Source organism: Penicillium vulpinum (assembly GCF_028829585.1).
Source record: "Penicillium vulpinum strain IBT 29486 chromosome Unknown utg000003l_segment0_segment0, whole genome shotgun sequence".
NCBI lineage: Eukaryota > Fungi > Ascomycota > Eurotiomycetes > Eurotiales > Aspergillaceae > Penicillium > Penicillium vulpinum.
In genome coordinates, this window is record NW_026643243.1 from 1581462 (window position 1) to 1593741 (window position 12280).

Genomic DNA, 12280 nt, shown 5'->3' on the forward strand with positions numbered 1-12280 from the left:
AAGGTCTCCGCGTGCCCAGTCCCGCCACCATGAAGCTGCCTAACATGGGCCTAGCAAAGGGGGAGACGAGGAAAATACCATACTAGAGACCGATTTTTCGAGCATCTTCATAGAAGAAGAACATGTGCTGAATGAGCTGCAGCCCAATAGACGACCCAGTACCTTGAGTGACGGCCTGCAAAGCACGCATGGCATACTAGGTAGGAAAGTTTGGCGCCAGAACACATCCTAGGGTGAAGGAAACACCCATCAATGTACTCCAGAATATAACAGGCGCACGACCCGATGAGGAGAGCAGAGGAACCTAGAGCAGCGACAAAATACCGACCATCATAACGGCGAGGTTCTTGGGCTCATTGACTACCGAGGCGGACACCTTCCGTTATTTGCTCTGCAGAATAGCGGCGGGAATCCCAATTGCCATCCCAAAATCCCTTACAAGGGAGCGAAAAGCGACGCAGAGGAGAATCGCATGCTTCTTGAAAGCGCTCCAGTTGGGCAGATCACTAGCGTCATCCTTCGGTTGGGGAATGAGGATGGTCTAATTTCCGTCAGTTACAGCCAGCGCTGCCCTTGAGAAAAGCGCAGAATATCATATATAGTCATCTGAAACAAGTTTCAATTCGGTTTTGTTGCCGGAGATGGACGTCAAACTATTCAGATCCAACCCCACGATGCCATCGTCCATAGCGTCAACCTCATGGCTGGCTGTCGAGGGATCTTTAACTACATCGTGTACAAATATAATTCGATAATTAGGGCACAGTATAAACGGGATTTCAAGGAGTTCATGCATCGAAAGTGTTCGAATCAAACTCCCTCTGCTACTTCTTCAGCGCAGTCGGACCCCGACAGCCGAACATCGTCAACAGGAACGGCTTCAATTCGGGTGCCGGGTCCCGTTCACCTTTTTCATTTCAGCGAAAGAGTACAAGTATCACGCATCTTGTTCGATCTGGCACTGATCTGCATACACACACGCAAGCAAGCAAACCAACAGACCATTCTACACCAACCATGATGTATCTCTCTCTTCTATCAACAGTCTTATCAGCTTGACGGCAGGCGGGTATCTGTCACCGGGAAGGCAGTGTTCAAAATTTGGGCTACAATGCTATATACGGGGGCCTAGTGAAAGGGACCGCAATTAGAGCATTCCTCGACACGCTGGGGGTTAATCTTAGCAGCTCCTACGACTTGCCCACCCTCGGAGGTCTCATATACCTGCAGTCGACATCCTAGGAGGGTGTTTTCAGGATCTGGTACAACGCAGAGACTGACGTCTCTAATGATGTAGTGAAAGCGGAATCGCTAGCAGCTATCAAGCGTTTAACAGGCGAGACAGCCAAATTTCTTATTTTTGGGAGTCAGACTCTATATCAGCTGTCAGTTCCTGCCAGTGCAATTGAAAATGGCTTTTAAAACAGCCTCAATGTACTTCAGGGTCACCGAAACACCTAGTACTCCGGTGCGGCATTCTTGGCCTATCACACAGCCTCATTGTGAAATTATACTGAGGTTCTATTGCCCAAGATGATTGCTGCATAATTCTGTCGTGTATAGAATGACGATAATGCTTGAGGGGTATCAGATACGATTCGAGGAGAAAGAAACACAAATTCAAAGGATATAGAGGAGCACGGAGCAATTTAGGTCTTTTGAATTGCACCGGTTCTTGCCCCCGTTACTTGAGTTTGTTGTTCAGGCTAGGCTCTATGATAGGAATTGGTCCTCACCACCTGCACATGAGTCGATAAAGGTGAAGGAACCCAAGTCAGAGAGATAGCTGAGCAGCAGGTCGCAGACTTGCACGGCTGGTGATTCTTCGTTTCCAGGGCCCTTGGTCTTCCACGTCTGAATGAAAGCCATATGCGAGTATTCGCGCAGCCATTCTGGACACCATGGCTGATCGCCATACTCTAGCAGGTGGAACAGAGAGGTAATGATCATGTTGGGTGAAAATAATCCCACAAAGTAGAGATAGCCAGCTTGTCTGTTTTTTTCCCTGCTTTGTTAATGTAGGGGAGTCTCCCAAATAAGATGTACGAACGGATCTAGGCTTCATCACCTAGTTCGGTCCTCGGGATCCGAGCATTCAACGGCCTTCAATCCCAGGATCCTGTATACTTCCGAAATTGGTTAAGCCTCAGGGACAATCGCGAGCCGGAATTAAGCTTGTCTTAAGTCCTATGGCCGTTGGGTTTATCGGGTTCGTTTACTACTTAAATATTGTACTGCCAGTCAACCTATTGCGAGTTTTCGAAGAACCAAAAACTCCTCAATCTACTCAAAAAGCACACCGTAAGTATGCGAGTCCTTCTTACCGGCGGCACAGGTAAGACCTCAGTCCGCCTAGCCCGCTTCCTTCAAAATGAAAACATTACATTTTTGCTGGCCTCTCGTCGCGGTCCCTCCGCTGCCCCCTCCGGTATGCCTGCTGTCAAATTTGACTGGCTGGACAAGTCCACCTGGAAGGAACCCTTCCAATACCGCTTCGCAGAGGGCGGGTCTATCTCGGCTATCTATCTCATGGAACCACTGGTCGCCGAGCCCTGGAAGCCAATGAACGAGTTTATCGACTATGCCCGTAAGGAATATGGGGTGGGAAGGTTTGTGCTAGTGGCAGGCAGCTCCGCTGAGCCGTCGCGGCCGGGTATGGGGATGGTATGGCAGCATTTCCTAGAAACGGGAGTCGATTACTGTGTGCTTCGACCTAGTTGGTTTATGGGTATGTATACCTGAGCGAAAAATCTATAGTGGGACCTCCAGACTATTGAGCGACACTTTTGTACTATCATATACCGCCTTAAATGTAGGGGTATAAAATTCCGCCTAATACTTTGGAGGTCCCAGTACACCCAGAAGCCATTTTGTACGCTTGCTAATCATTGAATCACTTCACCCTATAGAGAACCTCTCCGACGAGGCTCCTAGCACTCTCATCCGGGATCAGGACAAGATCTATACAGCATGCGGCGAAGGGAAAATTCCCTTTGTGAGTGCTATTGATATTGCTGCAGTCGCATTTCGGGCTATCACAGATCCCCAATCGCACAATTGCGACCACCGTGTGTTAGGGCCAGAGTTGTTGACCTACGATGAGGTGGCCGAGAAACTTTCCGCCGCGCTGGATCGTCCTATTGAGCACATTAAGTTGTCTGGGGACCAGCGGTACGAAGGGTTGGTCAGCGTTGGGGTCTCTGAATACTATGCTCGCTTCCTGACGAACTTGGAAACCGCTGCATCCACGGGATTCGAAACTCGTATGAACGCTACTGTGGAGAAGGTGACGGGCCGGGCCCCTAGGACACTGGATCTTTTTGCGCACGATAACAGAGGGGCGTGGGAGCGACTGGGTGAGTGAGGGTTATAGCAAATCTCCAATTTTCCAATTTTACTTGCAGTACTATACCTAAGTCAAAACTTGAAGACTTGAATTCTCAATGCCTAAACTGTTTATTGTTCCATTCTGTGTACTTTAAACTTTATGTTCTGATTCTCAACTCTGCACCTAGTTCTTACAACTTAATGTAGTTCAGTGTGTACATCTATGGATAATTTCAATGTTTGCATAAACTATGGAGTATCTTATATAAAAGTATGTGACCCTCTCGGGAGTATGTGGAAAACTCATTTCCTGGGGAAATGCGGATCACTCGCACATAAATTACCATAATTTCAATTAAATCACGTGGTACTCTAATCCATTAGTATGGCCATTTTATATGGTAAAAAATACATATGTATATATCATTCCAGTCATATTATTCACTGTTCAAATCTACAAAAGCGGGATTTGATCTCGGGTTGTCCAGGTAGGGTACTCCGTAGTTAAAATGGACCCTATAGATATCCATGTACGGAGTACGGGGTACAAAGTAACGTATTAAAACATAGTAAATGCGATATTTTACAACTATATATCTCAACAACCACGTTGTTATTTGATTTCATTATCATTCGATAGCTATTGATAAGACTTTTGAGCAATATATATCAATTTTAAGAAAATCTAAAACACTCCTGTGGCCCTGGGCACAGTTGGCGGCTCGCTTGGCGCAGTGTGATGTTACCATCTTTGCGCATAAACCCTTCAGCTTATTCCCATCTTAGAACGCATTGACTCTTCAATTATGAAGAACTTTTACGGTAAATTTAGATAAATCTATATAGCTGTAATTGGAAAGTCTTACAAGTGATTGCATTTTTCCTTTTTCCCCATTGATAAACCTTGTATGCTCCAATTTTATATTTCTCGGAGTATCCCATCAGATAATTACAATTACTTTGTTAATGAAAATCAAGACATAAAGCAAGTTTTCTTCTTTTTCTCGAGTTTGTACTTTGTAAGCATACATATCCATATATGTGTACAACCCAATACCTCTCAAATTTTACCTAGCTGTCTTGTCAGTTGAATTTCGGAATAGCACTCGTACATCTACTTTGGTTGTTACGGCCATCAGAGAAGATATGGTATGCATGGAACATATAGATTCAGCTCGTCAGGCCGCGGGATTCCATGATGATTGCCAAAAGCTGTGGAAACAGCTAATCTTCTGGCCGCATGGCCGGCCACATCCGCAGAGACGAGGTCGTTTAGTGTTGGGTATCGTTGGCATTCCTTCCGGGAGCAGAGCAGAATCTCACAAGCCTTCTGGCTGTTAGATCTTCCGTGAATATGCAGCATTGCTGCCACCCCGTAGTAGATAATTGAGTAGATAGCTTGTTAGCTTCTACCAAAATATCCTTCCCAGTAGACCTTCGATCTTGGAATTTGATATTCTCGGCGAAAATCAAAGCACATTCATTCACCCTCCTCCATCATTTGCCGTCGCTCAATTTCGGCATCCACTTCATCCACTACCATTGGAATAGCTTTGTTCTTCCAACGACTGACCTCTGCCCGCATAAAGCCCTCTGTACTCTTCATGCCTACGACCAAAAAGCCCAGCTCTTCACGATCAACATCAAAGACTTCCCACCACTCACCATCCACAAGCTTGACCTCCTCCTCACGTGAAGCGAGATAGATAGCAGCCACAGCTAGAGCATTTGGTTGGTGGGTGACATAAAGAAGTTGGGGTGAGAGTAGCGCCGCATTGAGGTGTTGGATGACCCGTTGAGCCACAGCAGGCTTTGCTACACCCAAAGTTTGAAGATATGTCAAAGCGATGGTGTGTGGTAGAGCGACATGTGTATCAAAGCCGAGAGTACGGAGGATAATCGTTTCGGTGCGGAGGAGGACTAGCCGAGCGGACTGGTAGCCTCCCTCGGACAGGATATAGCTTTCGGGGGAAGGAGGGGTTTCAGGAGCCCCGCTCTGCTTCACAAACCACAAGGGTGATGCATTCTGCGACAGGAGGAGTGTGTAGACGTTGAGGACGGAGCGTGGAGAGGTTGGTTGGAAGGAAAGCTTAGCCGTCAGGTACAAGGCTGCAGCGGATACATCCTGCTCAGATTAGTGGATTAGATAAAAAAAAGGTCGAGGGTGCCTAAAGCTGGTCTTACCTTAGCCGAGTAGATTCGCAAGCTGCCTCCTTCAGCGCCAAGCCAAAAACGCGTGAAGATCACGACCGCCTGGGCGATGATATCTTGCGACAAGTGTAGGAGAACGCCGGCGGCTTGAGTGAGCTGGGCACCGGCGCAACGAATGGAGGTTTCGAGATCAGATGGAACATTGTCGATCGAGGATGAAGAGTTTGACAGTTGGTCAGGCGTTGCCAGGGCATTGGATAGATGCTTCAGACCGCTGTGAGCCATGATGAGATTTTGCAGAAACGTGCAATGACGCAGATCGTCGTGCAGCTGAAACCATGCACAGCGGGAGCGGGAAGACGAAATTAGATGATGACGATATCAAACTCGAAACAAGTCTAGTGGGAGGCAATACTAATTGCTATAATTAATCAGATTGGAAAGGAAGACGTGGTGGATCATTGGAGGTGGAGAGAGCTCTAGGCCAGCCACCGCTATTTATTTCCCCAGCCTCTTGTTTTCCTGTCGCCAATGCTTTCTTGGGATTTTGGTTTCAAATTCTAAAAAGAGTTACAACTCAACACCGTGAAACATCGAAAACACATTCAAACTACCTAGTAGTATACACTCTTTTTGTTTTATCTTGAACATATCACAGGGGTCTATTTCATCCTCGATCAGCCTTCATACCTCCCCCTACTGCATATCCCCCCAAAGTTGCACACCAACGCCACATTGGGCCCAAATTGACGTGGCATTTTCATCCTGTCTGCTTCTTTTGTCAATATACCCTCTCAGAACATGTCTCCCAATATATCTCACGCACCTGTCACCCTACATTCCGATGGGACGCCGCCTCGCGAGACCGTTGCCTTGACGCCCCCAAGATCGGCGGTCCATTTAACCTCGCGGAATCACTTTAACAATCCGCCTTCACATCGTCGGGCAAACACCGAATATATTGCACGGCCACCACTCTTTGAGGAGGGCACCAGCCACACAATATCAGGCCCGAAGAGTACCCCTTGGACGGAAACATTCCCGAAGAAGAAGTTCGAAGCAAGAGCCAGGGTCTTGTCTGATTGGTTTCAGGGGAAATCAGATCCAGTCGAGTTGGGACTGAAAATGGGCACCAACAGTGTTTCAGCTGTGACCGGATTGGATTCCCGTCCATCTCCCCCATCCACGTCACATATGAGGCAGAACTCGACTCCTACAAATCGGTTTTCATTCTTCGGTCTGCGCCGACAACCAAGCAGACCCAACTTCCCGGAACCAGCAGATGATGAGTTCTTGAACCTGGACATCAGTGCCGCTCTCTCACTACCTGAATTGGATGATACCGACGATGAGGCACTAGATGCCCTACGAGATCACGCCGACAAAGTGTTACGACGCATGCAGGAGGCCTATAAGCAGCGTACCTTCGCCATGCACCAGGCACTGGTGGATAAGAATGAAAAGCAGGAGGAGCTCGAAGAGACTCGTGCTAGAGTCGATCATCTCAAGATGCAACTAGACGGCGTGGCCGCCAAGGTGCTTGATCAAGAGAAAGCCATGCAGGCCATGGCCGAGGAATTGGAGCAAGAGAGACAAATGCGGAAGGCTGAAGAATCCCACAGTCGCAGTTGTGGAATCCGTACTGTACATCAAGATGACGACGTGCCTTCTATGGCACTCCAAACTCCTCGGCGTGGAGGCAAGCGTGCTAGTCACAGCACCTTCACCAGCGACTCGGGCTTTGAGTCCGGTGACGAGAGTGTTGCCGATAGCATCTTCTCCCAGCGTGAGGGTCTCGAGTCTCCCACCTCCACGCTGACAGCACCATCTCCCAACATGTCGCAGATCGCTCTGTCTACGCCGACGGGCCCGATGCCAACACCTACAATCCAGAAGAACCTGGTCGCGGTCACGAGTGCACCACCACCTCCACGCTCATCGGCATACGATCGAGTGTTGAAGGGTCTTGCTTCAACGCGTTTAGGTAGCTCTTTCACTGGTGGTAACAATACGTCTAATTGCAACAACTGCTATGGAGTGCCCGCCTCCGAGGCATGGAGTGTCATGGGTATTCTGCAAGATGAGAACCGGGGTCTGAAGACACGACTGGGAGAGCTCGAGGTAATCATTGATGATTGCCTGGGTCTCGTTGAAGTTTGAACTAGATTTTCTTTTGACAATACTACGATACTCTTTATAGAATGCTGGTATATATTTACAGGACCAAGACGGTTCAAATATTTATTCACATGAACCCCGTATGTTGTAAAAACCCCAGCTACACGGGGTACCGATCGCGTTATTAGTACCGTGGCCTCTGGAATGTGGGGATAGCTTGGAGCCCTGTTTTTGGGGTTGCTCAACACATCGGAATTGAAAGACTAGCTGGGGTAAAAAAAGCTCCGGGGAATTGAATCGGAACTCATATTAGTGCAAATATCTTCAAATACCCTGATCTTTTTTTTGGTTGAGTCACCAAGTTGGTTGTTGCGGCGAAGACCAAGTGGCCTTAATTAGCGCGGAAGCGAAAAGTGGCCAACGAACTTCTGTCTTCTTCTTCCCTCCTCCTCCCCCATCTTTTCGACAACCTCACCTTTTCTCCTTTTGTTTTATTTTTTTCTTAATATTCCACTTTCCTTTCGCTGGTTTTCGACTCCAGCTTTCTTTACTTCTTTAACGGATTGGGAGGAAGATAGCCACCATGAGCGGCCGTGAGTCCCCCGAACCCTCGTCTCACATGTCGCGACAATCCGTCTCGAATCGCCCTCAATTGAGCGTCAAATACTGATGGAGGAATATAGTACGCTTCCTTGACTTGATCAAGCCCTTCACGCCCCTCCTCCCGGAGGTGGCAGCTCCTGAGACTAAGGTCCCCTTCAACCAGAAGTTGATGTGGACTGGTGTATGTCGCCCTAAATCTACTCTCTCCGCGCGAAGTCAGCTTGAATCCTAATGGAATTTCGTTGCAGTTAACTTTGATGATCTTCTTGGTCATGAGTCAGATGCCTCTTTACGGCATTGTCTCCTCCGACACCTCTGACCCCCTGTACTGGCTCCGTATGATGCTGGCCAGTAACCGTGGTACTCTGATGGAGCTGGGTATCACCCCTATTATTTCCTCCGGCATGGTCTTCCAGGTATGCGATTCCAGGACACTCTATTTTCAGTATTCATGGCAATTGTACTGACCCATATCGTTCTCCAGCTCCTTGCCGGTACCCACCTCATTGATGTCAACCTCGACTTGAAGACCGACCGCGAGCTCTACCAGACTGCGCAGAAGCTCTTCGCTATCATTCTCTCCTTCGGCCAGGCCTGTGTTTACGTCCTGACTGGTCTCTACGGCCAGCCCAGCGACCTCGGTGCTGGTATCTGTGTTCTCCTGATTGTCCAACTGGTTGTAGCTGGTCTTGTTGTTATTTTACTCGACGAGCTTCTCCAGAAGGGCTACGGACTGGGCAGCGGCATCTCCCTGTTCATTGCCACCAACATTTGCGAGTCCATTGTCTGGAAGGCCTTCTCCCCCACGACTATCAACACCGGCCGTGGCCCCGAGTTTGAGGGCGCTATTATCGCTCTGTTCCACCTGCTCCTGACCTGGCCCGATAAGCAGCGCGCCCTGTACGAGGCGTTCTACCGCCAGAACCTGCCCAACGTCATGAACCTCTTGGCTACTCTTCTTGTCTTTGCCGCTGTTATCTACCTGCAGGGCTTCCGTGTTGAGATCCCCGTCAAGTCTTCCCGCCAGCGTGGCATGCGCGGCTCGTACCCCGTCCGCCTCTTCTACACCTCCAACATGCCCATCATGCTCCAGTCCGCTCTGTGCTCCAACATCTTCCTTATCAGTCAGATGCTGTACTCTCGCTTCTCCGAGAACATCCTGGTCCAGCTTCTCGGAGTTTGGGAGCCCCGTGAGGGATCTGCTCAGCTTTACGCCGCCTCGGGTATTGCTTACTACATGTCACCTCCTCTCAACTTCAAGGAGGCTCTTCTCGACCCCATCCACACTGCTGTCTACATCACCTTCATGCTTGTTGCATGCGCCCTCTTCTCCAAGACTTGGATTGAGGTTTCCGGCTCCGCTCCCCGTGACGTTGCCAAGCAGCTCAAGGACCAGGGTCTCGTCATGTCTGGTCACCGTGAGCAGAGCATGTACAAGGAGCTGAAGCGCGTTATCCCTACTGCCGCTGCTTTCGGTGGTGCTTGCATTGGTGCTCTATCCGTCGCCTCCGACCTTATGGGTGCCCTCGGCAGCGGTACTGGCATTCTTCTTGCCGTCACGTAAGTGGTTCCATTTATTTATCAATTGCATTCATCCCAGCTAACAGCTCAATATAGCATCATCTACGGTTACTTTGAAATTGCTGCCCGTGAGGGTGACATTGGCGCTGGCCTCAAGGGCCTCGTCCCTGGCAGCTAAACAAGACTGCCCTATTTTCACGAGCAGCATGACATAGGATCACATCAGTCCTTTGCAATCTCTCTGTTTACTTTTCTGTCTTTTTCTACTGTTCGCTCTTCGTTATACTTTTTTGGTGAATAGATCAGCGCCGTCTGTTTGGCTGAATTAGAATCATAACGCTTGATATTCAGTCGTGCAGGTTGATCAACCTGTCGATGAACATCCGAGGCGTCCTCTCCGGAAGTCTCTGCACGTCGACACAAAAGTGTCAATGTCAACATCCTATGTCGCCAATGTGTAAAGGCATATGGGTCTAATATCACTCTATAGACGGTGTCCAGCGATGAAGAGTGCCCTGTCTAGGGTCTTGTAACCATATGTGTCTAGAAAAACCAAAATCTTATATTCAATTTTCCATGATCCTGAACTCGTTCACATTAATACTTGATCCAACTACACTTCCTTGTACTCTCAGCATCCTCGCACTCAACTCCCTTAACACCGAAATAACTTTCTTGATTCATCAACTTCCACTGTCGCTAAGAACATATATTTTTTAAGTCCGGTAATCACCGTTGATAGTCACATACTCGTGACTGAAATCACAGAACCAATAAACAGCATCTTCACCACCACATCCAGCAGCTCCCTGTTCACCGCCACCAAGATCAACCTCGATCTCAAGATCCTCATTCTGCAAAATCTCACTGGCTCGGTTCTCGTCAACAGCCTCAGGCTCTCCATTGACCAACAGCTTCAGGACATCACTTCCATCAACAGGACGGAAGCTAACAGAGGTCCGCTCAGGAACAACAGTTCCGTCAGCAACACCCTGCGAATAACCCACCGCACAAAGGATCCGGCCCCAGTTGGCATCCTTACCATAAAGAGCAGTCTTAACCAGCGGTGAGCGCGCAATAGTCGAAGCAATCTGTCGCCCAGACTCATAATCTGGCGAGTTACGCACGCGCACAGTAACAAACTTAGTAGCGCCCTCACCGTCCCGCACCACCAGCTGCGATAGCTCCTGTGCGAAATCGGTCACAACGCCCTGCAGCGCGGTGTAGTCTGCGCTGGCAGACGCGGCCGGCGCGCGCACAGTCTCGCCGCCTGCAGCACCGTTCGCCAGCACTGCGATCGTGTCGTTCGTGCTCGTGTCGCCGTCAATGGAGATCGAGTTGAAGGATCGCGACACGGCGTGTTTCAGGATCGACTGCAGCGCTGCGGGCTCGACGGCGGCATCGGTGCAGAGTACACCTAGCAGTGTCGCCATGTTCGGGTGGATCATGCCTGCGCCTTTGGTCATGCCTGCGAGGCGGTAGGTGCGGTCTGGCGAGGAGGGGAGGGTGAAGGTGCGCGAGAGGAGCTTGGGGAAGGTGTCTGTTGTGCAGATTGCGCGAGCTGTGGTAAGCCAGGCTTCATGTGTGGAGGCTAGGGTTGAGTGCGCTGTTGGGATCTGGTCGAGGATCTTAGAGATCGGGAGGCTGGCAAATTGGTTGTCTGGTTAGTTATGGGAATTCCCTGGGGTGGATTATGCAACTGAGGTGGGATTTACCGTTGTCCGATGACACCAGTGCTCATCACTAGCGAGCTGTCGTTCTCGACACCGCTGCACTCATCTACTTTTCTTCCCATCTGCACGGCGTCCTCCAGGCCGCCCTTACCGGTGACGGCATTGGCGCAGCCTGAGTTTATTACGACAGCGCGGATGCCATTGCCTTTACGGCTTTGCAGGGTTTTCCTGCTCACTTGAACTGGCGCAGCCTGGAACTTGTTGGTTGTGAACACTGCCGCGGCTGAGCATGGGGTATCGGAGGCGATCAGTGCCAGATCTGGGAAGCGCGTGTTGGAGGCCTTGACACCCACATGGGTGCTAGATACCCGGAAGCCCTGGGGATAGGTGCCGGTTGTGGGGATATAGCGCTGTTTGGAGGCTGGAATGGCCATATCCAGCGGTGCGGAGTAGCATCGGACTTGGCCCTTGAGCATGCGGGCGAGGGAGGTGGCCATAGTGACGGATTGAGTAGTTGGAACCATGAGTTCTGTCTATAGCAGTTGCTAGATTTGCTATACACCGGCTCTTTATGAGGGGTGGTGTTCTCGTGAGTCAAACCTCGTGAGTCAAGGGGAAAAAAGTAGCCGGTCTCGGGAGCTCCCCACTCGGCAACTACCTGCGCGGTATGAGCCCACTGCAATTAACGTATGGGAGACAATTGATGTACAGAAGAATTCGATGGTTTGGTTTCTACTTAGGTATTTATTGAGTAGTTACTACATCGGAAATTAGAATTTAGTCTGTTCAGTGAATTTTCTCACATGACTTGCGCGACTTTTTTGGTCCAGCCCTCTGGGATAAAAATCAAGTAGGACTTTTGTCCACGTGTACAAATCAGTACAAAT

The 12280-nt window shown here is 49.5% G+C and overlaps 6 protein-coding genes across 6 annotated transcripts; 3 read left to right on the plus strand and 3 right to left on the minus strand.

Annotated features, from left to right (window-relative positions):
- Positions 1 to 1713: 1713 nt before the first annotated feature.
- On the minus strand, positions 1714 to 1950 carry N7479_005712 (uncharacterized protein; the record flags this gene model as incomplete). The annotated part of the gene is made up of 1 exon (XM_057253408.1): positions 1714 to 1950. One exon carries the CDS (start codon positions 1948 to 1950, stop codon positions 1714 to 1716), a length of 237 nt encoding a protein of 78 aa, XP_057107270.1.
- Positions 1951 to 2307: 357 nt separating this feature from the next.
- N7479_005713 (fgaFS/easG family protein) lies at positions 2308 to 3364 on the plus strand (the record flags this gene model as incomplete). Its single annotated transcript, XM_057253409.1, has 2 exons — positions 2308 to 2728; positions 2910 to 3364. The coding sequence occupies 2 exons, from the start codon at positions 2308 to 2310 to the stop codon at positions 3362 to 3364; spliced, it is 876 nt and encodes a 291-aa protein (XP_057107271.1).
- Positions 3365 to 4807: 1443 nt separating this feature from the next.
- Positions 4808 to 5763, minus strand: N7479_005714 (putative cyclin; the record flags this gene model as incomplete). The annotated part of the gene is made up of 2 exons (XM_057253410.1): positions 4808 to 5452; positions 5512 to 5763. 2 exons carry the CDS (start codon positions 5761 to 5763, stop codon positions 4808 to 4810), a joined length of 897 nt encoding a protein of 298 aa, XP_057107272.1.
- Positions 5764 to 6279: 516 nt separating this feature from the next.
- On the plus strand, positions 6280 to 7638 carry N7479_005715 (uncharacterized protein; the record flags this gene model as incomplete). The annotated part of the gene is made up of 1 exon (XM_057253411.1): positions 6280 to 7638. The coding sequence occupies one exon, from the start codon at positions 6280 to 6282 to the stop codon at positions 7636 to 7638; it is 1359 nt and encodes a 452-aa protein (XP_057107273.1).
- A 482-nt stretch (positions 7639 to 8120) lies between these two features.
- On the plus strand, positions 8121 to 9898 carry N7479_005716 (translocon subunit SEC61; the record flags this gene model as incomplete). The annotated part of the gene is made up of 5 exons (XM_057253412.1): positions 8121 to 8189; positions 8280 to 8380; positions 8448 to 8615; positions 8684 to 9759; positions 9817 to 9898. The coding sequence occupies exons 1-5, from the start codon at positions 8180 to 8182 to the stop codon at positions 9896 to 9898; spliced, it is 1437 nt and encodes a 478-aa protein (XP_057107274.1). The 5' UTR covers positions 8121 to 8179.
- Positions 9899 to 10436: 538 nt separating this feature from the next.
- N7479_005717 (bifunctional ornithine acetyltransferase/N-acetylglutamate synthase) lies at positions 10437 to 11890 on the minus strand (the record flags this gene model as incomplete). The annotated part of the gene is made up of 2 exons (XM_057253413.1): positions 10437 to 11364; positions 11436 to 11890. 2 exons carry the CDS (start codon positions 11888 to 11890, stop codon positions 10437 to 10439), a joined length of 1383 nt encoding a protein of 460 aa, XP_057107275.1.
- Positions 11891 to 12280: the final 390 nt, after the last annotated feature.